The sequence below is a fragment of the Sinohyriopsis cumingii genome, chromosome 14, assembly GCF_028554795.1.
Source record: "Sinohyriopsis cumingii isolate HCF-2022 chromosome 14, ASM2855479v2, whole genome shotgun sequence".
Lineage (NCBI taxonomy): Eukaryota > Metazoa > Mollusca > Bivalvia > Unionida > Unionidae > Sinohyriopsis > Sinohyriopsis cumingii.
The window spans coordinates 8,964,928-8,990,297 of NC_142974.1; the positions used below are offsets into that span (position 1 = coordinate 8,964,928).

The 25,370-nt window shown below is 33.0% G+C and overlaps 1 protein-coding gene across 1 annotated transcript; it reads left to right on the forward strand.

Moving 5' to 3' along the window:
* LOC149783183 (uncharacterized) lies at nt 1–23,974 on the forward strand. Its single transcript, XM_089931404.1, has 6 exons — nt 1–254; nt 8,333–8,441; nt 18,510–18,610; nt 19,892–20,008; nt 21,465–21,596; nt 22,569–23,974. Exons 1-6 carry the CDS (start codon nt 210–212, stop codon nt 22,872–22,874), a joined length of 810 nt encoding a protein of 269 aa, XP_089787530.1. The 5' UTR covers nt 1–209; the 3' UTR covers nt 22,875–23,974.
* The last annotated feature ends 1,396 nt before the right edge of the window (nt 23,975–25,370 follow it).

Genomic DNA, 25,370 nt, shown 5'->3' on the forward strand with positions numbered 1-25,370 from the left:
TATCTATCTAGCGTCAGATAAAATAGCAATAATTGAAGCCTGGGAGAGTGATCCGAGAGGACTTGCATTTATCGGTTTTAGTTACTAATAGAATGGTACATGGCATACATATGCATTTTCGGATGAAATGATAATAAGTTGATAAACAGTGTGCAGTAACTAACACACAAAATAAACAAATTAGGGCGAACATCGGTATATTTTCAATCATGGATCAACTGCAGACAGGAAGGAAAGGTCCAGCTTTAAAGGATGTAAGTACAAGAACATATACAAAGTGTTCTTTTTAGTCGGCCCTCTATTCTCAGTGCGCCTGTTGTCTACTCTACATGTATATTTTTATATGCTTGTATGTCTATCTGTTAACCCGTTTGCCTATTAAGACTTGATCTCTATTGTTTGTTTCATTCGCAGTGTAATCGTCATAAATGTGTTGATGCCCGTGTCGGTTTATATTTTTAATTTGTCTCTATCTCTCTCCTCTCACTTTGGTTTCTCTCAAAAAGTGTAAAGTCACAAATTATGGCGCGAAGAAAAGAGAAACGTCGTTATTTCGTTCTGTTAGTCATGAAACACTACATGTTTTCCGTATGTTTCATTTTTATGGGAACTGAGTAAAATAGTAACTGTCCAAAACTAGTACAATTATTTTAATTTACTAATACGGAGACTAACAATTCTAGTAATATGATGTTAAGGGCTTTAGTTGATCTAACGGTACGATACACGATACAATACACAGAAGTATCAGAATATAAAACACATTTTCACATTAACACTAAATTCTTTCTTGAAGGGTAAGATTCCAATGCTACTTTTCTCTTTTCGCCTATTTGTCATGTTTTGTATTTCCGTTTTTCAGCCATTCCCATTTCGCCTAATTCCCATAGTACTTACCCCATTTTGCCGGCATCGTACTTTGCTTGCATATAAAGTTGTTTATTGTTGACAATTTCCATTTCTGGGTTTCACATTCCCCATTCATTTGTTCCCCCTGGTGCCCGTTCCAAATTGCTTTCTATTTTATTGTCTGATTTTTTACAAAAATTGCATGAATATATGAATATCAACAGCCAGTATAAGATAAAACTTGTCGTTACTCATTGATCTTTTGTCTATTTTGAGGCTTGATAAAATACTCTGTAACAAGCACACAGACAGCATAATTTGTGTAGGACATGCGCTCTCGTGATCACTAGAGACGCTTCTCTCGGTGAAACTTGACAGTGATATTCTTGTTATCTAAAGCCTTGACCTAAATATTACACCAGTACTTCTGCTCCCGTCACTTTCTAAATATCCACGTTATATGCATCACCATTATCTCCCTTTGATTAAATACAAAAACAATAGTCACGTATATTAAAAGTGTTTTTGAGTGGTTCATAAAAAGGAGCGAATTTATATATTTGATCATAATTGCATTATCTTTTCTCTGTAGTCCTAATATTTACTACTAATTTTGCTATTAATATATAGGTACCAATCATTCACTATTTATACCTTTTCCGCTTCCTTTGGATTTTGTTGTTGTTCTTTTGCATTTGATCGAAAATGACTGCATATATGAGTTTAGGCATGCAGTCTATCGGAGAACGAACTTGCTTGCTGAACCTAATTAATTAATGATTTATTTCATTATGTAATCAAATACCTCACAAATAATATTAACTTTGACGCCACTGTGTAGCACCAGAAGACATGTTTAGGCCAGTAATACCATAGCACGGTGTCAAAGTTCGTTAAAACGATAACCTTTAAAACACCCCCTCCTCCAAAAAGTACATCATCATTTTAAAATCTTTGGAAGAGAGTCATTAGTTCTCAAAGAATTCCACCGGTTTGGAGTATAAACCATTTTATACAGTACAGTACACACTTAAATACAGTAATCTCGAAAGCTGTCTAATAAAAATAACGTTTTTGAAGAGAGATATTAAATTATCGGTACTTATAGGTTACTGCATTTGTATGGGAAAATATGAACGAGTTTTTCGGATGGAATGCTGCACGACCTTGGGAGTGAAGTACATCCATCAGACAAAACGAGTTCGTATTATCCCATGCAAATGCGGTAATCTTTTTATTATATGTTCATTTTCTTATTCTACCTAAAGCTAAATTATATAAACAAAATAAACTACAAGAAACAAAGTAAATGAATTTATGCCATATTCCAAACGAAATACACAAGCGCAGATTCATCATTACACAACAATAACAATAATAATGCGCACATAATTCCGCCCAGATAAATTTGAGTTTGTCGAGCGATTGTCATAAGTTTCAAAAGAAAATGACTTTTTTTGTCTTCTGAAAATTGAAATTTGGAGTCATATTATGAATGAATGCTCATTGTAACAAGTTTTCCATTTGATCTGGAATGAATAGATTTTTTGTAATTTTGTCGATTCTATGAAGTTTCGTGATTATGGACTGGATTCACCTTTGCAAATTGTACATGAAATACATCGGATTGAAACAGCGCGGGAGAAGCGTGTTGACGTATGCAAGTGTGCTTGTCTGTCATTGACTATTTGAAATCATAATGTGAGAAAAATATGAAGTCTTTCAATTGCAATTATCAAAACGACGCTCTTGAATTTAATGTTTATTTCATTTTGAGTGCAGTAAGGAGGATGTAATTGCACTTGGAATATAGTCGAAATTACAGTACAATTTCGAAATTTGTAATCAAGCTTGAGAACTCATGATATGACTCATGTAATTTGGATTTGCAGAATTAAGAAAGTACATTTTGATGAATTTCATGATGTAAAACTGTAAGTATATTTTTTGCCATTCTTATTACCAGCCAAAGAAAACAAGTTATGCCTTGTCACTTGCATGTTATTTGTAAAGACCCTGTCTGGCGTCTACTGTATGGCTAGCCTAATTCCGAAACATTGTATCAAAAAAGTTAACGCGGAATATGCCAAAGCAGCTGGTATGTGTCCGTCCACGAAACATCTGCTTTAGTTCATTCAGAAACAAATTTCATCAACCAAACCGTAAAGCGCATACTACGCTATTGTAAATGATTTGTTTACTAGTCAAAAGTGCTGGCGTCTGCGTCCATTGTTTGGTTACAATATAAAGTAGTTCCTTTATGCACGTGAATGCAATATGAAGGTGCGCAATATCGTAAAATACTGAACGATTCTGACAATGTAATGTTAACGGAGAAAAAATAGCATATAATTATGATAAATATTTATTTGGTTGAATTATATTTATTACGCTGAATTATATGCATGAATGTGCTCATTCGTGCGATAATTGCAATAAGATTGATCTCTGCTGTACAATTTAGTTCTAAGATTCCGTCACAAAATATACTTTCTTAACAATAACAGAAGTAAATGTGCTTGAATTAGAGGCGTTTCTTCAAATGTGAATTGAATGATGTTCGTTTGTAAGTCAAAAGAACGAATCGTTTTGAAATACATATGTAAATGATGCATTTTGATATCTAACACACATATGATCCACGTACGAAAATGTTAGACTTAACTTTCACGTAGGAGTCTAGTCTATCATTGTCACATTCACATACAAGTCTCTACAAGTTTTGGAGACCCGTATGAATGCATTTGCATTTCACAACGATCTGATTTGGAAAGAGGTGGGATACGAATGTTCGAGTTACCGGAGGGTTTGTATTACGTTGAAAAAAAATATATATTGTGTCTATGTTTTAATAACGCATATAATAGTGTATGCAAGAAATGCGCATATGAAAAGTATATAAAAATAACACAACCAATGGTGTGGACTAAATCATCCATTATATACTGTAGATTATTAAATCATCGATGATTTCTTCCTCATGGTCATTCAATACTGGACGAAATGTTATACTGATGAAAGTGTTTCTCTGTAATGACTGTATGCATGATTTGATTTATACAAATTACAATTACCTAAATCTTACATCATTCATATTCGTTTAATGTCTGTCATACCGTTAGACTTACATGCTTGTTAGAAATAATTGTAACCTACATTGTGGCACCCTGAATAATAACCAGCTTAAGAAATGCAACAAAGTTATATAAGCATAAACAAAATACGTGCATGTATTTATGTATGCATGTATGTATGTATGTATGTATGTATGTATGTATGCATATAGGTAGGTAGGTAGGTAGGTAGGTAGATATGTATGTTTAACTCTTTATGCAAATATATATGAAATTGAAATGAATTATATGTGTTTATGTATCGTTTTAAAAAAATATGTATCCATGCGTATACTTTCTCTTGCACACATTTTGTGTACTATCTCTGGCACTACTTCCTCCCTTTGATATTTATTTCTCCGAAGAACTAAAAAGTTATTAATTACGAAATATATATCCACTAGATTTCTTTTTTTTGTAAATATGAAACTTTACCACATATACGATCTCATTCAGATAAAATCTTTCATCCGTAACAAACAATAGATATAAAATACACATATAATTGACCTATACTCGAATCAAATACGAAATATATACCTGTACTTGATAAATATTCGTCAACCAAGTGTAGTTCATTGTTTAATTTGGCAAATCTTTTGACAAATGAACTAAATTCGGATTAAGGAATTAAAACAAAATCTATATCAAACAAACGTTAATATTTCATTTGCAACTGACAATCAATCAAAAATGGTGTATTGCACTGACAGAGATGTTTGCCTCCTATGGCAGAAAGTATGATACTACATTTACATAAGTATGATACGACAGTACGTATGAAATACCGTATCCATAAGCATGATGCAATAGTAAGTATGGTACAGAAGCACCTCTCTTTTAACAGTGAGTCGGATGCTATATTCTTTCATTATTAGAAATGTATTTTAAATGTATTAAAATGTATAATAATATTCCGATTATAAATATTACACCAGACACTACCAGATTTGTCCTCCCATAATGCATTGGCAAATGTCTCTTTGAATATAAGCTGTTTGCAGTTGGATGAAAATAGGTTTGAGAAGGAGAGAAACAAATTTCTTTAAATTAGAGATGAGTTCTTAACCTTGGGTGCATAAGGTAGAAATGCATATTTTTTTAGATAGATAACCGGTAGTAAACATTCAAGATACGAGTCCGCATTCCTAGAATTATCTGCAAACATTTTATTTCAGCCTGAGGAATTTTGTAGTCATCCTGGGGATTAAAGTGTATTTCACTAAATGAAAAGGGCAAATTTTCATATTAACCTGGTCTTTTAAAAAAGGGGACTAAGAGATGATATAAAATTATAGGTTTATTTCAATTACAAATTAACACGTTTTGCTAAACACTAACGCAAAGTGGTTCTAAAATGAAAACGTGGAGAAATAGTATAACTGTTAATATCAATCAAACCCAGAATATGACTTTTGTACGGTGATGTGACGGTATTCGAGCTAAATCGTTTCATATATTCATGTTTACATCACGAGTGACACAGTTAGAGAACTGCTGGTTGAGAGAGTAGTTGGTGGTTACATTATATACATTTATTTATTTATTTATTGCGGTAGTTCAGTGATTAGCGTGCGTGTAAGAGAAATGGAGAAGAGAATACATCGTAGGGGTATAATCGATAAGAGAATAGAGAAGATAATACATTGTATGGGATATAGTCTGTACGAGACATGGAGAAGAGAATACATTGTAAGGGGTATAGTCTGAAAGCGAAACAGAGAAGAGAATACATTGTCTGGGGTATAGTCTGTAAGATAAATGGAGAAGAGAAGACATCGTAGGGGTAGAGTCTGTAACATAAATGGAAGAGAGAATACATCGTAGGGGTATAGTCTAAAAGAGAAATGGATATGAAAATACATCGTAGGGGTATAGTCTGTAAGAGAAATGGATGAGAGAATACTTTTTATGGGGTATAGTCTGAAAGAAAATGGAAGCGAATATGCACAATAAGGATTTAATCTATAGGAGAAATGGAGGAGAGAATACTTTGTATGGGGTATAGTCTGTAACAGAAATGGATGAGAGAATACATCGTATGGGGTATCGGCTATAAGAGAAATCGATAAGAGAATACATCGTAGGGGTATAGTCTGTAACAGAAATGGATGAGAGAATACATCGCAAGGGTGTAGTCTGTAAAAGAAATGGAAGAGAGAACACACTGTATGATGTATTGGCTATAAGAGAAATGGTTGAGAGAATACATCGTAGGGGTATAGTCTGTAAGAGAAATGGATGAGAGAATACATCGTAAGAGGTATAGTCTGAAAGAAAATGGAAGCGAATATGCACAATAAGGATTTAATCTATAGGAGAAATGGATGAGAGAATACTTTTTATGGGGTATAGTCTGTAACAGAAATGGATGAGAGCATACATCGTAAGGGTATAGTCTGAAACAGAAATGGTTGAGAGAATACATCGTAGGGGGTATAGTCTGTAAGTGCAGTGGAGAAGAGAATACATTGTAGACTTAAAGTATGTAAGAACGTGGGAGCAAATATGCACAGTAAGGATTTAGTTTATAGGAAAAACTGAGGAGAGAATACGTTGTAGAGGTAAAGTCTGTAAGAGAACTGGAGCACAGAATACATCATAAGAGTGTACTCTCTAAGAAAAATGGAGGAGAGAATATATTGGAGGGGTAAAGACTGTAAAAGAGATGGAGGAGAGAATATATTGGAGGTGTAAAGACTCTAAAAGAGATGGAGGAGAGAATATATTGGAGGGGTATTGTTTGTATGAGTCACGTTGTGAAGACAGCCCTCATGTGCACAGCTTACTTGAGTTGAAGAATGTCGCCGTGATATTGGCGGCGACTGACCTTTGTTGAGCAAGATTGCAGCTTGAATCAACACTGGAGGGAACAAAGCGGTGGTTATCTTCAAAGAGACGAAGTAACTGGTAAAACCAGATGAGGTTGTTTATCCACACCCATATTACTGGGTGAAATACCAATATTTTCATCTAATATAAGCACGAGTGTCTGCTTTATAATTTCTGAGGAGTCTATGATACATTTTATTACATGGCTGCCATACCTCAAACGTGAATCATAATGGCTCTGACTGAATAAATCTGTTTTACAAAATAGTAAATATTTTTTTTCGACCAAAACTAATTGAAAACGTTAATTATTCAAATCCTTTTTTTCGAAATAAAAACGCTGCTAAGTTGATATATTAAATCTGTATGTTTTGAAAAGAAATTATGTATCTATTGAAAGAATTCGTCTCACATGTATTTTCTACCAGTTAAAGTAGATTACATGGTCTACGACGCTTTGAAAACCAATATGAGTAATTCGATTCGTTACAGAGATAAACTGCTATTCAAGATTAAATGAAATTATCATGCAAGCGTGAAACGTACGTTTTGCAAATATTAAATATTTAATCGATTCAAAGCCGATTCTAAACGTGTAACGTATGTATATTTACAGTAGGCTGTAAGCATGAATTACAAGTTACCTAATTGATGTAGTCCCCATCCAAACTTCACAAGTTCCAGTGTCTTTTTTTTAATTAGGATCACTTCCATTTAGAAACCGCTCCGGTGGACTGAGTAGTTGAAGTTTCCGCCTGGGTGGGGGAGGTCGTGGGTTCGGACCCGCTTGGCACCCATAAAAAAAAAAGGTTAGTGTTTGGACTCGTAGGCCTGGTGTCAGGATAATGTGACTGGGTGGGACATACTGCTACATGTCTGCGGCATGATACCCCAGCACTAAACATCATTATAAGCTGCCACACTGCAGATATCTTAGCGATATGACTGAGAATGTTTTTAAAATACATGTTAAAATTCAAAGTCACACACACACACACACACACACACACACACACCATTTAAGAATTATGAGACTGTGGACTACATGCGAAAGATAAATACCTCTAAAATCTGAAAATGAAGATCTTCACCATGTGGAAGAAGTACTAACCTCCTAAACAGAACAGATCGATAAATGATGTACTCCATCAGCATGGTCAATATTGCTGTTAACAACAACACATGTTAGCACAACTTATTAAGAATGCTTCGTAGTTCAAATTACAATGAAAATACAAATTCGGTTGCTTTTACAAGGTCTTGACAGCAAACAAATATAGTGGACAAAAGTTGTGGAATTATTTTTTTAAATTATTAGCATACATACCAGCCAAAACTAGTTGGGGCATGAATAATATATATATACTTGCATAGTTAGTAGCCAGATAGCAGCGGCGATTACTAATTGGCTATGATACAGAGTGGTTGTCATCTAGCCATCTAGTCATCATCATGGACATGCATTCTGAATTACCCTGCCTCTACAAAATACAACTATTCAATGTAAATCAAGTACCACACAATCTCTATTATTTCAGAAAAACAGTCAGAGGCCATTTTACACCATTCCCGATAATTTTGAAAATCTGCATGATGTCACCAAAGCCATTAAAGACGCTGGCTTGCATGACTGTGGACTTATATTCGGTATGGACTTTGTTCTTAATAGGTGTATCTAACTTTAAAATAAAGTATGGTTTTAAAGTTTGGTCTTAGATTTCCCGACTCTTCCACGTCATGTAAACTCATACACATGTAAACTCTAATGTTGCATTAAATCTGCTACACTATAATCAGAATGGTCGCAAAAGAATAATTTTATTTTATTTTGCACAATAAACCAACTGGAAAATGTTAAAGGACAAATTAGGTTATCTCTCCTCTATGATCCCTCTCTTTCTCGGCTGACACACACAAACACACACACACACACAGATAGGTAATGCATACTACGCTGATAAAGAAAAGCGATAAGCTGTAGTCTTTTTCTCATTCACATCCTATACTTTCACGAGTAAAAGTCATGGGTATATCTTAGTATGAACTACGAATTATAAAGAATTGTGCTACAGTGTATACTAAATATACTATATTCGCTTTCGTTCAAAATGTTGGCCACAATAGAAGTCTTTTTATTTATACAATCGACATTGTGCTTAGTTGTAACAATAAACTAATAATACAATAATTAATTTTTAGTGATTAACAACAAGTCGGCAAAATAATGGTTATAATGTCCCAATTTCCACAATAGAAGTTGATTACACGATTAGCTGTCGATTGGAAGTCGATTACACGATTAGTTGTTGATTAGAAGTCGATTACACGATGAGTTGTTGATTAGAAGTCGATTACACGATTAGCTGTATGGCCTACTTGAAGAATGATTTTAGAGTTCCTAGCAGGTTAGAGTTTTCAGTAACTTTTTTAATACCTGATATCATGTCCAAGACATGCTTCTATTAAGCTGTGTGTGTTAGCTGTCACCTACCTGATCTTCTTTATATATATATATATATATATATATATATATATATATATATATATATATACATACTAACCACTTATATCCAGCATTATCAATATATAAATTCCTAAATTTTATTGCGAAATCTCCACCTTAAACCCTAATTCAAACAAAAAATGTTTTGTTCATATGGTGTGATCAAAATAAAAATATGTGATATAATTATATCTTCACGGGACGAGAGCCAGTACCAGAGCGATGGTCAGGGTACTAGTACCTCATATATTTCTTTGGATGATCAGGTGATCCGTATATTGTCTGCCTTAAGAACGTAATGCTATTGGAAAATAAATGTTATGTTCACTAACTTAGCCTGCCTTGGTTCATCTGCTCTTCCTGTTTAATGCAGGCATGTAACATTTATGATTAAATCAACCTGGCAAGCAACAGGATAAATTGTACTGAAAATATATGTGTTTCCATCCCCACCTCACCCTCCTGCTCTATTATTGTTACGTTTTGTAATGGTCGCTTTAGATAGGAAATTCTTTGGCCCAGATTTCAGCATGGCAACATGCTTACAAACGAGAACCAATGACTTGAAAATAAATTTAATGCATGTCCTAATATTGTTAGTATTTCATTCTTATCATATTAAACTGGGGCACAAAGATCATGGACCCGGTTGACAATTTGGTCTAAAATGTATCAAGAAAATGTAAAATGATTTAACAAAGGTTCATTGTAAACCTGATTGTGATAAACAAATATATACATGTTTCGGCACTTCATTATATAGCCAAGGCATACATTCTTTGAAAATATGCTATATAATGTCCTGTCCAAGCATGTACACAAGATCTGAGAGGCAACAACATTTAGGAGGAGTTTAGAAAATATTTTTTAAGTAATATTACTTAAATTTAACCTAATTACCAAACTAACTGCATGAATATAATGTTTAGCAGAAGGAATATTTATCTTAGATAGGAGGAACATTTATGCCATTTGCTCTTCCATTTTCATAATCACCAGCAGCATATATCAAGTCTACTCTTGAGATAATATAGATTGGTGTTATTCTACTTTAGCTTTTTATCACTGTCAAAACCAAGTAATTTTTTAAAGTAAAACAAACACTACAAACATTTAAACAGTGTGCGATATAGTAGAAATACAGTATGTAGTATTGATTATATTTTGGATACGTCTGTCGAAAGAAAGGCATTTCGTAAATCTTAGTACATTGATTCAGTCTTGGTGTCACGTAGTTGATAACTGATTACTGATATAATATGAGCGAAATCTATATCTCAATTTTTTAAATCACCCATTGATTGGATTGTAATTTGTTATGCCACAACTACCCACTAACATTAAGCATTTAGAAAAAATCTGGGAAGAAGAAAAAACAACAAACTCAAATCTACAAACTGATTTAAGTAACTCACCTGTACGTTCATTTATTGTCTTAGTTCAATTGGAGTATGACCTACAACGTCCAAATGTTGTCATCTAGACTTATCAATGAAATATACTATCATGCATTAAGCCCTTTCCTTGTTGAAATATTCATATGTTCCAAAACTAAAGCTTAAATAGCAAATATGCAGTCATGAATTGTATCGGATAAATTGACTATAACAGATCTTTCATCTCATAAAATTTTTTTTTGCTATGTTATGGTTACCGGATCGATTAACTCAGTTGCACAACAAATTCCATCAACACCAAAATTTATTATGTTGTTACCCACCTTCTTTCGAAAATACTTTTATCCTCTCTTTAGTATTTTTTGAAATTTACATCTAACATGTTATTTATATTTATATTGTGCATTTAATTTTTATGATTATAGATAGTAAGGGACATTTTTGGAAATCAACATTTTGAATAGATAATTTTGTCTATGATTGTAGGTTCGTATTTTAAGATAATTTCCGGGGTTTTTTTTTGTTGCTTGCAAACAAGTTTAGTTTGGAAACTATGGTCTACCTGATTTCTGACAGGTTGGCTGCTAAATTTTCAGTGAAGGGCTAGACATTGTTTACAAATGGAAAATTCTGGAAAAGAATCCATGACCTTTATCCTGGTTTTGTCATTGTGTATTATTATTTTATAGATGGACAGCTTACCTTAGACTTCTATATTCCTATCTTCAATATATGTAGTGGAGTCAGTCTTTTATTGTTTTCAGTTATTATTTTAGGGATTTATTTATTCGAATTATTCATTGAAATTATGAAGTGCTCATAGACTATATTACTAAATAACTATTTTGTAATTACTGTTAATTTGTTTAAAGATATTACGGATTATATAATAGTGACGCATACAACTTGTTAGCTTATCAACACTATTAAAGGCGTGTGGGACTTCAATACAATAGACTGGTCTTCATTCGGAGCAAGACCTGAACTCGCTTTGAATAATCTATAATTTTGGTATTGTGATATAACGGTTATAATTCTTTCAGATTCATTCGCAATATTGCACATTGCTTTTTTCTTTATAGTCTAGGGAATTAAATTATTAGTTGCATTGATTCAAGACCATAGAGTCGCAATAAACAATGTTGCCTTGCTATGCATTTCACGCGTACAATTGTCTTACCTACCCGTGATTGTGTGCAGAAATTACTTTTTTCATTGATGAAAGAATACAAAATCTGGATCATATTATCTAATTTTCGTTTATGGCATCATTCTGTTCCACCTGATACATTCTAAATCATTTCGTTGTTTAAACCAGTTGTTAATCTTGATTTCATCCTAGACCCCAAGGGTACGTTGAGAAGATACAAATAATTACTATCATATATCGGTTTCCATCTCTATCGTGTTGCATTTAAAACATCCATGCATTGCAACTAAATATGCTTACCACTATAGATCACACTAAATAAATAGATGTTTTTAAATGTAGCGTTTGTTCTCTCTTGCCTTAACGAGTCATTCAACCTATGCGTTTGATTATTAAATTGCCTTCATTGTTCTTTTTGCACAACAGATGTAAGCATTTGGACTGTGTGTTATTGTAGATCGGTATTTTAAGAAATATTTTAAATATCATTTATGACGGCAAAATGCAACCAGAATAATGATCGATGAAATATCCTTAGGCGTTTTTATTGTTAGCAACAGAACATGACAAATGCCTTAATTAAGTATATTTGCATCTTTGTTTCTCCACTCTTTGAAATGAACGATTAATTTTAGATTTATGTAAAATGTTTGCCATTTCAACATCTTATTAATTGACTGCTAAATGTTATATACAGCCTGCGTGCTGTTTATTCAAATCATACTTCTTTAAAAGTCTGTTTTCTTGTGTTTAGGCTCGAATAAACAGTAACAAAAGAAAGAGTGAAAACAACAAGCTTTGAAAGATTTAACAAATGATTTATTTCCCAGGATAAACTCTGTAAAAATGAAAAAATACGAACTTACATTTTTAATAATCAAATCCAAAATAAATTCAAGAATAATCCACGAATTAAATTTTAGAAATTCTAATAAAGAAATGTTCTAATGAATTCAAGTTCCATTCCCGGCGAAGAATCCAAAATCAAGGGCGATGACGTATATTGTAGTCAGTATTGTGCAGTTCTCTATAGTTCTTTTTATTCCACAGTCAATAATATTCAGTTGTTTGAATTTTCAAATAAAATTAAAATTGATGTCTATCACCAGGCTTAAAACTCCTTTCCTTTGAGTTTTTCTCATATCTTGACTTCATTTTGGATTCAGTAGAGTGTAGATTTGCTCTTGCGACCTAACAAGCCTTTGACAACTTACACATAAAATTGGAAACTTAATCAAGAAACGTAAAACCAGTATCTCATTAGAAACAACTTCAATGGTCCGCGCATAGTCTCTCCAAAAACCAGTTCAAACGGACTGAAGCCTAAAGATTCTTGAACTGATTCCCTACCAGCAAACAATAATAAATGAATGCCTTCATCCCAATCTTCACCCGTATCAAAAGAAAATGATTTAATCATATATCTCAAAGTCTGACGAAAAAGTTCTAATACCCCTTGGCTCTCAGGGTGTAAGGCAGAAGATTTGAATTGTTGGATGCCGAATTTGTACATAAATTGCTGGAACATTCCAGGCATGAAAGTTCAACCTTGATCAGACTGTACAGATTTGGAGAGGACAAATTGAAAAAAAAAAATTTTTATCAAAGCTTTTACTATTGTTTTAGATTTATTATTCCTCAAATGAATTGCTTCTGGTAACCTTGTTGACGCATACGTAAAGGTCAACAGGCATTGGTTACCTGACTTGGTCTTAGGTAAGTGACCAACAAAATCTACCGTAATTCTACTAAATGGTTCGACAAAGGCTGGAATAGGGTGTAGATGAGCTTTAGGTATCTTCTGATTGGGTTTTTCTACCATTTGAAAAGTATGACAAGATCTACAGTATTTACCAACATCACTTTCGATTTCTGGCAAATGAAAGTGAGTCAAGATCTTGTGATAAATCTTATTAATCCCTAAATGACCAGCCAAAGGAGTTTCATGGGCCAGACTAAGTATTTCTTGTCTGTAAGGTTTGGAACTACAATTTGACAGTTCACTGACCACTCCACACCAGCAGATACCACGGGAGGTCTCCATTTTTGCATACGAATTCCATTTTTAATGAAATAGCAGACAGGCACTTCAATGGCTTCAGTTTCACTAATGGACCTTTGAAGCAATAGGATATCTCATGATCTTTTTATGTTTTTTATAAATTATTGCAGTACTTTCTTGTCCACGTCAAACTCTCAGCAATTTTTTCAAAATAAGGAAACTATTTGTCTACATCTTTTTCATTAAATGGGGTCACTAACCTAGTATTCTTTGCAGCATTGAAACAAATTTGTATTTGAAGTGGGAATATGTTTTCCACTTGCCAGCTTTATTTCTTTTATTCTACATTGATATTCCTTCTCTTCCTTCTCTCTTTGCATTTGCATTTGCATCTCTCTCTTTTTTCTCTTTTTTCCTTTTGTATTTGTTCTTTTTCCTTCTCCAATTGCAAAAATACATTTGCTCTTTCTTTACCTGTATTTTTTATTTTGTAACTGCTTTTGTTTTTCTTTCTCTCTTTCTTCCGCTTGTAAATGCATTTGTTTTTGTTGCAGCTGCATTTGTGCTTTTGTTTCTATTTAATCTTAATGAAGTTCCAGCTTCCTTAACTCCAATTCCATCTTGTATTTTAATTTTAATTCCTTTACTTTTATGTCAGAGTCTGATAAAGACTTTACTGATCGAAACCAAAGCACTTTTATCCAAAATATTCTTTTCTAGACAGTACTGGACCACAATAGTTTTTATTTCTTGCTTCGTTAAGGAAGCTTTACCTCAGAAAGATTATATTTTCTGGCAAGATGAATAATTGATCTTTTTTTAAAAGGTCTAATTGGTCTTGGGTAGGTTTTGAAAAACAGGTCTCCACTTTTCTTGACATTTTAGAAAAAGCTTGCCTTTTTAATTAAAGATTTAAAAAACTAAGGGAATTAAAATTTCAAAAAACAAATTTTTCTGAAATATGTTAGTCAAAATTCAAAAATTGAGGACGAGCAACCAAATTCTAATGTTACGTGTTTAGAATCGAATAAACAGTAACAAAAGAAAGAGTGAAAACATCAAGCTTTGAAAAATTTAACAAATAATTTATTTCCCTGGACGAACTCTGTAAACATAAAAAATAAGAACTTACGGTTTAAGAATCAAATCCAAATATAATTAAAAAATAATCGACGAATTAAATTGTAGAAGTCCTAATAATGAAATGTTCTAATGAATTCAAGTTCACGTTCCGACAAAGCATCCAAAATGGATGGCGTTGTGCTTGTGTCTACAGTTCTTTTATTCCACAGTCAATAATATTCCGGTGTTTGAATCTTCGAATAAAATTAAAATTAATGTCTTTCTTGAAGAATTCTGTGTGAGCACTTAAATATTTCCAGGATAAAGATTTAATCTTTTAGAATCAAAATGATTCAAATAAAAATTCGAATGTAATTCAAAAACTGGTCACAAACTAACACTTTCCAGTGTAAAGGAAAACCCCCAACTCAATAAATGTCTCTATAAACAAAGATTGTACAGTAACTCGAGACGCAAAGTTGATTCCCGGATTAGGGTCACGTGATCACATTGTGGAAAGATTTAGAAAATATCTTCAAGTCCAAGGGCATGCAGCACAGTACAGCCTCGATTTTACCAAAACCATTCACACACAGAAAGAAAGATAAGTTGTTTACTCGACCCCTAATCAAGGTCAGGAACTAAGTCTAAAATAAAAACAGTGTTTCTATTATTAAATATTATTGAAAAGATTCAGGTCTAACTTAATTTTCTGGAAAATATAAAATTCCTAGTAAACAAAATTACATTACATAGACATTTAATGAAATTAAAAAAAATAAAAAGATTTTAAAACTTACAAACAATTAAATTATATATATCACATATTCGGTACAGTATTCCTTTAGTCTCTACAGTTTATTATGTTTGATACGTCAGTATGTTATGTATCACAGGACAGGAATTATATTGAGAACATTCATGATGCATTGAAGACATTATATGGGTCAGTCATTAGGAACATCAATAATGCGTGATCTGGGTACCATAATTCTCACTGAATAAGCAAATATGTTCCATATATGTGCAAAAGAACTTAAAATCACAGTTAATAATCAATGAGGAGGCATTTGCTGATTCCCCCCCCCCTCCGGTTGCTCACATTAACTCGGGAGGCTCGCACATGGCACATAAACTAAATCTCCGTAGTCAAATGATGCAGTTATTGTCCTCTTCTACAAGCATAAAGGTAATGTGCAATCATGCAACAATCAGCCGGGCATCGCCTTACTGTGAATAGTCGGCAAAATAATCGCCAGTGATCTCTTGAGTTGCATTATGCATCACATATGTTATGGGATCTACCCTCTTATGTCACGTGTTTAGGCTCGAACAAACAGTAACACAAGAAATAGTGAAAACAACAAGCTTTGAAAAATACAAAAATTTATTTCCCTAGAAAATTCTGTCAAAATGAAGAAAAAAATATGAACTTACGGTTTTATGGAATCGAATCCAAAACTAATCCAAGAATAATCCAAGAACAGGATTTTAGTAGTCCTAATAACAAAATGTTCTACTGATTTGATGTTCAAATCCCGACGAAGAATATAAGATGGAAGTTGATGATGTATGGCGAAATCTGTAGTGTTGAAGTCTACAGTTCTTTATAGAAACAATAATTATCCATCTGGTTTCTGATGGCTGAATAAATTTTTATTAAAAAAAAAACTGTCCTTGTTGAACATTTTTACATAAGCACACGTATTTTTCAGAAAAATAACAGAATTAATCCTTTTTGAATCCAAGTAATTTGAAATAACTTGAAACAGCACATCAAACAACTTTCACTTTAACAGCCCAGCTTCTGCTGAGAATAATTTTCCAAAACAGAGGTTATATGGTCTTGTAAAATGTAAACACGTGATCATCTTCTCAAAGGTTATAGAAAATAAGTACTTGTTAGACATCACGTCTACCCAGTGTGACCCTGACGAAAACCAATCAGTTTACTCTAAGTAATAAAAAATAAAACAAATTGTTTACATTTTAAACACGAAGTCCCATCATGACCTCGACAACAACCAATCATTTTAAAATAAAGATAGAACTTGTTTACGTGATTGCCACAAATTTCGAAACAAGGTCAGGATTTAGATAAACACCTGGTGTTTATAAACTAATAGTCAAGGTCAAACTATTTTCTGAAAAAAGTATCATTTCTAGGGAATAAATTTACATTACAAGATCATGTAATGAAAATTAATGTTTTTAAAACGGACAAACAATTAAATTGAAATAAAAATATAGTAAATCAGATATAATTAAATCAAATATACATAACAACCCTCAGAGTCTGTAGTGTTTCAGCAAAGATCAAGGAACTACTTACATTGTGTTTACATCTCGTCTCTTCCAGAAGAAACGCTAGGAACAGAACTCCAGCATGTATGTGGCATTAATAATCGACAACATAAGGCAGTTTGTCACATTAAGCCGTGGAGGTCTTTGGATGCTCATTTCAAAATTCGATTTTCAATGTCTCGTGTTTCCATTCGGTTTATTTCTTGTACTATTCACCAAATATTTATATACATATTTCAAGGTTTTGTTTGCTAAGAGTAAACATTTTCCTGAAATTACCTTAGTGAGACCTTGTCCATTGTTAACATAATTGTTTATGTCTTTTTCAGTGACCACCTTTCTTTGAATTAGTCAAAAGTGTTCAATGCAATTATTAGTTCCACCCTTCTGAAATGTAACACTTCAAACATTCATAATAACCCCTGATGATCAAAAACATTTTTGACACATTATTTAGTTCGGCCGCCATTTCGCACAAGAATGAAAATTATATATATTGACAAAATTCAGAATATCCTGAGAAAAGTACTCTTCCAAATAACGACGGTTCAATTTTTCAATCTTGTTAATGCAAGGATACCATTTTGCCAAAATTTACTACTAATACATTTACTATTCTCTGTTAATTTTATCTACGCATGTTTTCTTTTGTTTTGCAACAGTATTATACCGACGTCCATATACAATTTTAATAAAGCGTTGAATCCAAATGATCTGCCTGTATTGACTAAATGTGCGAACATGCACCATGTCTAAAACACTATCTGTATATGCGGCTATAATTGTATCTCTCTTAACCGTTCTGGTTTTACCGCAACAAGTACATTTAAAAGCGATTTCATTCAAATCATCTTCAAGATATAAAAGGAGAACTAGACGCTGCCGAAATTTATTCAATGGATTTTGGCAAAATGATCATCCTGATTGCCAGAGATCTCCTCATAAAACAAACCAGCACTATTATTAGCTTTATTTAATGTATCACATAATTTAAATATAGGATATCGTCCGGGTTTAAAAAGATTTCTGTTCCTAAAATGCCAAAGGAAGAAGCAGACACAACGAACTCAAAGCCTGTTAATATTTTTTCTTCTGACCATTTGTTGTTTCCTATTTAAATGGTCCTTGATTTTAATACATTCCAATGTAAATCAGAGACTGACTCATAACACTGACGTGTTTCGATGATAGACCTTAATCTTCTTACTTTAACTTGTTTTGCGTACATACCATTATACCACGAGACAGCATTTTGTGATCTTTTTTTGGTTAAAGTTTCGCTTTCTACCCCTTCTAGGTATTGATTATACACTGAGTAACAGCACTCAAGGTCAGGAAACATTTGCTGGTAGATCCCTACACGACACAAACGGACCGGAAAAGAATCCCTACCAGCGGGTAATGTTGATAATGAGATGTATGTATGTATGTATGTATGTATGTATGTATGTATGTATGTATGTATGTATGCATGCATGCATGCATGCATGCATGTATGTATGCATGTATGTATGTATGCATGTATACGCATGCATGTATGCATATGTATGTATGTATGCACGAATGCATGCAGATATGGATGGATGGACGGATGGATTATTGGATGGATGGGTGGATGAATGGACGATGTATTTACGTGTATATGTGCCACTTCGTTTTCTCTGCAACATATTACTTTAGGTTTAAATCCATGGTCTTGATGATGATCAAACAGAATCAAATTGCATTGTACAATAGACATGCTATGTGAATGCACGTATTTCTAAGATTACATATGTAGTTAAGTACACCATATAACATTGACTATAGAAATATCCAAACTTCTATCATTTGATATTATATTGTACTAGCATTCGTTGCACATTGACTGAATGGTGGTAGCGGTACAGGGAAAGCAAATACACGCTTTAAATATAATTGAAAACCTTAGCACATCAGCGGATGGAAATAAAATTAAATTTATTTTGTTGAGATGATGATGGTATCCAAAAGATGAATACGTATCTTTGGTTTTCAGCTACATAGAGTAATTTTATTAAATTGACTGGACATTTAGCCACACAACGATCATCATATTATATAGATTCTCGTCATCATCCGGGTTTGTGTGGGCTAGCTATCAAGATCGCGGTACTATGATTTTAAATATATAATGAATGTTATGTATAACGCTTAAAAACACTGAGGCAGATTTTCTCCATACATGAATACTCGCTTGCTTATAATCTGCTAAGAGGTTAACCTTGCCTTACGTAAATATGTTTACATTAAACAATGTCCTAAAGACATGCATGTCATTTCAGTTGAAGAAATTTTTTGTAAAAACACTGCATACATCTGTTTGCTTTCCTCCGATATAGTTCGACTTTTATAGCATGGGATACATTATGGCCAACCATAGTTTGTGTCCGTACAGAAAAGATATATAACCAAGCATTCATGGATTGCTCAACATGACTGATTTTATCCATTTGATTCACGGGTTTGTTCACTTGGACATAGAATACTAGAAAAAAAGGTATTAATATGAATACATCTTAGATTGTTGATTGTATTTTTGGTAATGTTTAATGTAGCGAAAAGACGTTTCGACTTAATGTAGTTCTCCGCAGAGAAAAGTTTTATATAAACACCCTATTAAATCAAAATGGAAGAGCTACTCTTAATTTTATTCTCCAGACGATATGTATTCTTGGCGAAACACTCGAGAAGTTTGACGATGACGGGAAAATACCAGCGTTTGGCTTTGGTGACGCAACAACCAAGGATCATTCCGTCTTTCCACTGAAGAAAGAGGTACGTGACATGTGCACGTTTTTTCTTAAGTTTTATAGCAGTTGTCTATTGTCTTTTCCCTTTCAGTTTTTGAATTGCATGTGGCCTTTCGTATATTTTTTCTTCGGAGTTGATTCCGTTATAGGCTTCCTTAAAACTTGGTTCCGTTCTAACTTTAAACTACCGCATAGTAATAATTACAACATCTCTCTCTGTCTCTGTCTCTGTCTCTCTCTCTCTCTCTCTGAATTTAATGTTGTGACCTGCTAGAAAGAGCACGGTAAAATGAACCTACTTCTTACCTCATACATTTACACAAACTCCGCGTGTGTGTGTGTGTGTGTGATTTATACTGATTTCATCCTACATACACAAATCTATTTCTCCTACTTCAGTAGATTAATTTAATTTCGCGAATATTTGCGAGAGCACCTGATATTGAAACACATCAGCCATCACATTTCCAAATCAGTTGTATGTATGTGGTTTCAATTGGTTTCGTTTAGCATCAAGTGTACAGTCTTTCATTCTTTATCTTTCACTTTTGGGTTCAGTTAATTTCTGTCTATGGTGAATGTTAGACCATCTTATAGTACCCACATCATTTAATCAGTGCATAATATTAAATATACAGCATATATATATATATATATATATATATATATATATATATATATATATATATATATATTTATTTATTTATTTATTTATTTATTAATGACCATTCCATACATATGTTTAAAACATACATTGTATACTGCATATATATATATATATATATATATATATATATATATATATATATATATATATATATATATATTAATAACCATTCCATACATATGACCGCCCCAGTGGCCTATTGGTTAGAGCGTCCGCCTCGGATGCGGGAGGTCGTGGGTTCCATCCCCGACCTAGTCAGACCAAAGACTTACAAAAATGGTACTAACAGCTGCCTCGCTTGGTGCTAAGCATTAAGAGGTTAGTGTTAGGACTGGTTGGCCTGGTGTCAGAATAATGTGACTGGGTGGGACATCATGCTACATGTCTGTGTCATGATGCCTCAGTGCTAGACATCACTATAAACTGCCACATTGCAGACATCGTAGCGATATGACTGAAACATTATTAAAGCTACGTTAGAAATCCAAATCACATCACATCACATCCATACATATATATATATATATATATATATATATATATATATATATATATATATATATATATATGTTTAAAACATACAGGGCATGCTACATAAATATATTTATGATAGTGTAAGGGAGATACATATCCTTGGAGCATAGAGGGTATGACACTTTATGCTAAATACTGCGACATTTGTTGTCGAGTTTTGTTTGATTTGTTCTAAGGGTGAGTTTGGGTTGTACATTCCATGATAAGGCGGAATTCGAGAAATGGGAATAGTTTAATTGGTAAAAAGGTCTCAAAAAATAAATATATATATTTCTTCTAGGGTGAGTGCGATGGGTTTAAGGAGGTGTTGGATATCTACAATAAAATAACACCTACAATGCAATTAAGCGGACCAACTAATTTCGTCCCAATCATAGAAAAGGCGGTGGAGATCGTTCAACAGAAGAAAAAGGTAGCTTCCAACCATTTAAATTCTAGTGTTAGAACTGTAGCAGATTCTTCAACAATACAGTAATAATTTGAAAGTATTTGATATTTATCTCCAATTGTTCATTTATATATTTTAGCATAGGAGTATTAAAATGGAAGTCACAAATATACATTTGTATGGGTGTGTAAATAGTCTCCTCGAAATAAATATTTAAATCAAACTAATTGCAACTTTTGAAATACTGAAGAATTTTATAAAAATAATACCATCATTACTGTTGGGTGGTCGTAGTTAGGATTCAATGTATTTGTTGCAAAAGCACCTTCCAATTTATATCACATTTTGTATATCAAGACAGTGAAAGACAGAGGGTGATACTATTTTATAGAATAACTAGACCGTCATTATTATTATTATTATCATCATTATTATTAATTATCACCTTCGTCTACGTCATTTACCATGATTTCACTGGATCTTTAATAATAATAATAATGATAATAATAATAATAATTAGAAGACGTAGAAGAATGGTGACCAGAACCTAGCGGTTGACGTTCAAATGCATTTGTAGTAGAAGCGGTAGTACTAGAAGTAGTATCTGAGTAGTAGCAGTTGCAGTAGTAGTAGTAGTAGTGATACTATATATGTTTTTATTGTTTTATTGAGCATTATCCGCAACACCATCATGCTACTCATATTTCGTATTTTTTATGAATGGTCTTATTCTTCGTACGACATGTGAGAAGTTTCTAATACTATTTTATTCTTCTGCTAAATGGTTTTCAATTAGATTATTATCTTGTCAATTTTATTTGTACAAATGCGTGCCAAAATTCCAGCAATTTATAGCACGCCTTCCAAGCAGACAAGTTTTATGAGAAATTTTACTCTTTTCTGTTGAATCTTCATATATGTATACCTCAGTCTTAGGAGCAAAGTCGAGGCCAGATATCATTGTTATTAAATATACTTATTCGTTTACATTTCTAGTATCACATTCTAGTGATTGTAGCTGACGGACAGGTCTCAGACGAGAAACCAAACCAAGAAGCTATAGTGGCGGCTTCAAAGTGGCCGCTGTCCATCATTATGGTAGGAGTGGGGGATGGACCCTGGTATATAATGAAGGATTTTGACGACAAATTACCTGAGCGCATATTCGACAACTTCCAATTTGTAGACTTTCACAAAACTGTAAAAGATGCAAGGAACCCAGAGGCTGCACTTGCTGTTCAAGCGTTAATGGAGATTCCGGAACAATATAATATTGTTAAAAACCATGACTTATTGAGGTGAATAACATGAGGTGAATAAGATGAGGTGAATAACACGTGAATAATTAAACAAACCTGGAGTAGGATGATTGCATATTTAAAACTCATTTCTCATTTTTGTGGACTTATTGTAACGGTATTCTTTTGCCGATACAATCACATTATCTGCTTTATTGTGTGATAAAATATGTCCTTGTATCCAGAAACTCCTTTCGCAGGCCAAACTGAGATTAAAAAGTTTAAATATTAGGTTTCCATCAAAATTTAACTTTGTCATTTTTACAGTAGCACGACATTCGTTTTATGAAAGCTACACTTGCTTTAGATAAATGATACCCTTTTCATTTAATGGCATCACACCACAGCCCACATATATTTTATCTTCTCTCAAACATAAAAGTGTGACTCCACCCATCTGTTGTAAGCTCCATTTGAAACAAAACTACTACGATGTGTATTGATACCAAGTGATAAAGTGAACGACCAATACACATAGTATTAAAAATAGCGCCCGATTTTGAACGGCAAGAATAGCTAATGTTAATATTATTTTCCTAATTTACCACATAAATTTTAAAATTAGGGAAAACTGTGTCGTTGAAATTGGCGTGTGTTCTTACAAACCTATAAAACTATGGGTGAAATATGTCGTTTCAGATAATGTGGTTGTGCTGGGATCCATTCAAGGTTTAAAGACCAAACAAAAATCTCTGAAAATTCCTTCGAGATGACTAGAAACAACTAAGATATTCAATAACAAAATATATATTAGTCTCATGCAGTTATTTGTATTTTCCCACATTTTACACTGGCTGGGTATAGAGTTTTATTGATCATTTTCCAACTTTTATTTCCCCCTTCATATCAGATAAAAGTTTCCACATACTGATTTGACTGACGACAATGTCAATGTGTCGTCATGAACATAGACGTATGTTAATCAATCTATTCAAAACAATACGTAATGCAAGTCATCATTGAATTTGATGCTCAGTTAAATGGATCACTTTTAAATCACATATTTCCAAAGCATTCTGTTTTTTTTTTTTAAATTTTGTCTGATTTCTTGTGTTTGAAAATGTATATTAGCATAGAGGAAAACAATAAAATGTGTTGACTGTATATTTCTTTGATTTTGTGCTATTATAATCTAAATTAGAACTTTTGTGTTGAAAAGGCACCATTTTTGACACGACAATTTACTGGATAGATCTAGCAAAGCGTTTGTACTCCCATCTATTCCATTTTATTCGCCTTTGATTCCCAGAAAGTTACAATATGGCTCTCATGGCACAGTATGAATTGTGCATCTTTAAGGTGTAAATTTATGACAAAACATTTAAATTACTTTGAGTTTTGGGGACACTTTTGTATGATTAATATCATACATTTCTCAAAAACTCATAAATGGCACACACCAAATAACCCGGAATCGTTATATTGGACTCAGGACAAAGTTGGAACAAAACAGTTCCCCTCTACTCTTTATATCAGCATTATGAAGGTTTCAATACAATTATATTTCTTTATGTTTAACCCACGTTAATGGTCTATGCAACAGAATGTACGTTTTCCTGCGATAAAGTGTATAACAGGAAGAAAGCTCTAAACTGGTTTGTAGTAATGGCCATAGGGAATATGTTTATGACTACAATGATAGATTAGTTATCCAACATTATTCCCGGCATTATTAAACGCGACATCATGAATTTCTGTCCGCTTGTATAGGGTCCTTGAGAAATATGCTTTGTACATAAAAAAAGAGTAAAATAAAGAAAAACATGCATATTGGGTTTGGGATGAAATTCAAGGTAACATAATTATGGATTGTTTCCCAACCAGGAGTCTCGTCCGTTCTGCTTGATATTTGCTCATATAGCACACTTGTCCAACTGGGACAGATGTTTAAAGGGACCACCTGGTCGTAAAAGATGAATATTTCTAGTGAGCACATACTCATAATGGATAAACTGATGCTGATACTAATTTGCAAAACGGATATAATTAATTCGCCATTTTCGTAATTTTTATCAGAGTTCTAGTAATATATAATTTTTCATGTTCTGTGTCTTTCACAAACACAAATGACTTCTTTTCTCATTGTTCTTCCGACACCCATTAAAATAGTTAATACTTTGTTATAACATAACATTTAATACTTTTATTTTATAACATTTCTACTTAAATAAACATTTCGATACTTCAAATATTCAGGCAAAAACGCTTTACATAATAGGTTTTAAAACTTTATTACGCATTCTACCTTGAAAATAGTTAAGATTTATGAAAGTCAGAATATCAAGATAATGATTAGAAGGAGGATTATATTGTTAATTTATGTCAATTAATACAGATTAAGTAAAAATAAGGATTTATACCAATGTCTTAAAAAAAGACTATCGTCATCACACATAAAAGGACATCACTGAAATGATTGTAAATAAATAATGCATGATTTTAATTTACTACAACGCAACTAAGATGTGAAACTGTAGTCGAGTCTATAGATATAATGTCC

What these genes read in the sequence shown, in the direction of transcription:
- LOC149783183 (XM_089931404.1), top strand. Translation starts at nt 210, where the DNA reads ATGGATCAACTGCAGACAGGAAGGAAAGGTCCAGCTTTAAAGGAT. An exon ending in TGACTGTGGACTTATATTCG is followed by an intron (nt 8,442 to 18,509) that starts GTATGGACTTTG and finishes TACCCCTTCTAG; the next exon opens with GTATTGATTATACACTGAGT. An exon ending in TCTTTCCACTGAAGAAAGAG is followed by an intron (nt 20,009 to 21,464) that starts GTACGTGACATG and finishes TATTTCTTCTAG; the next exon opens with GGTGAGTGCGATGGGTTTAA.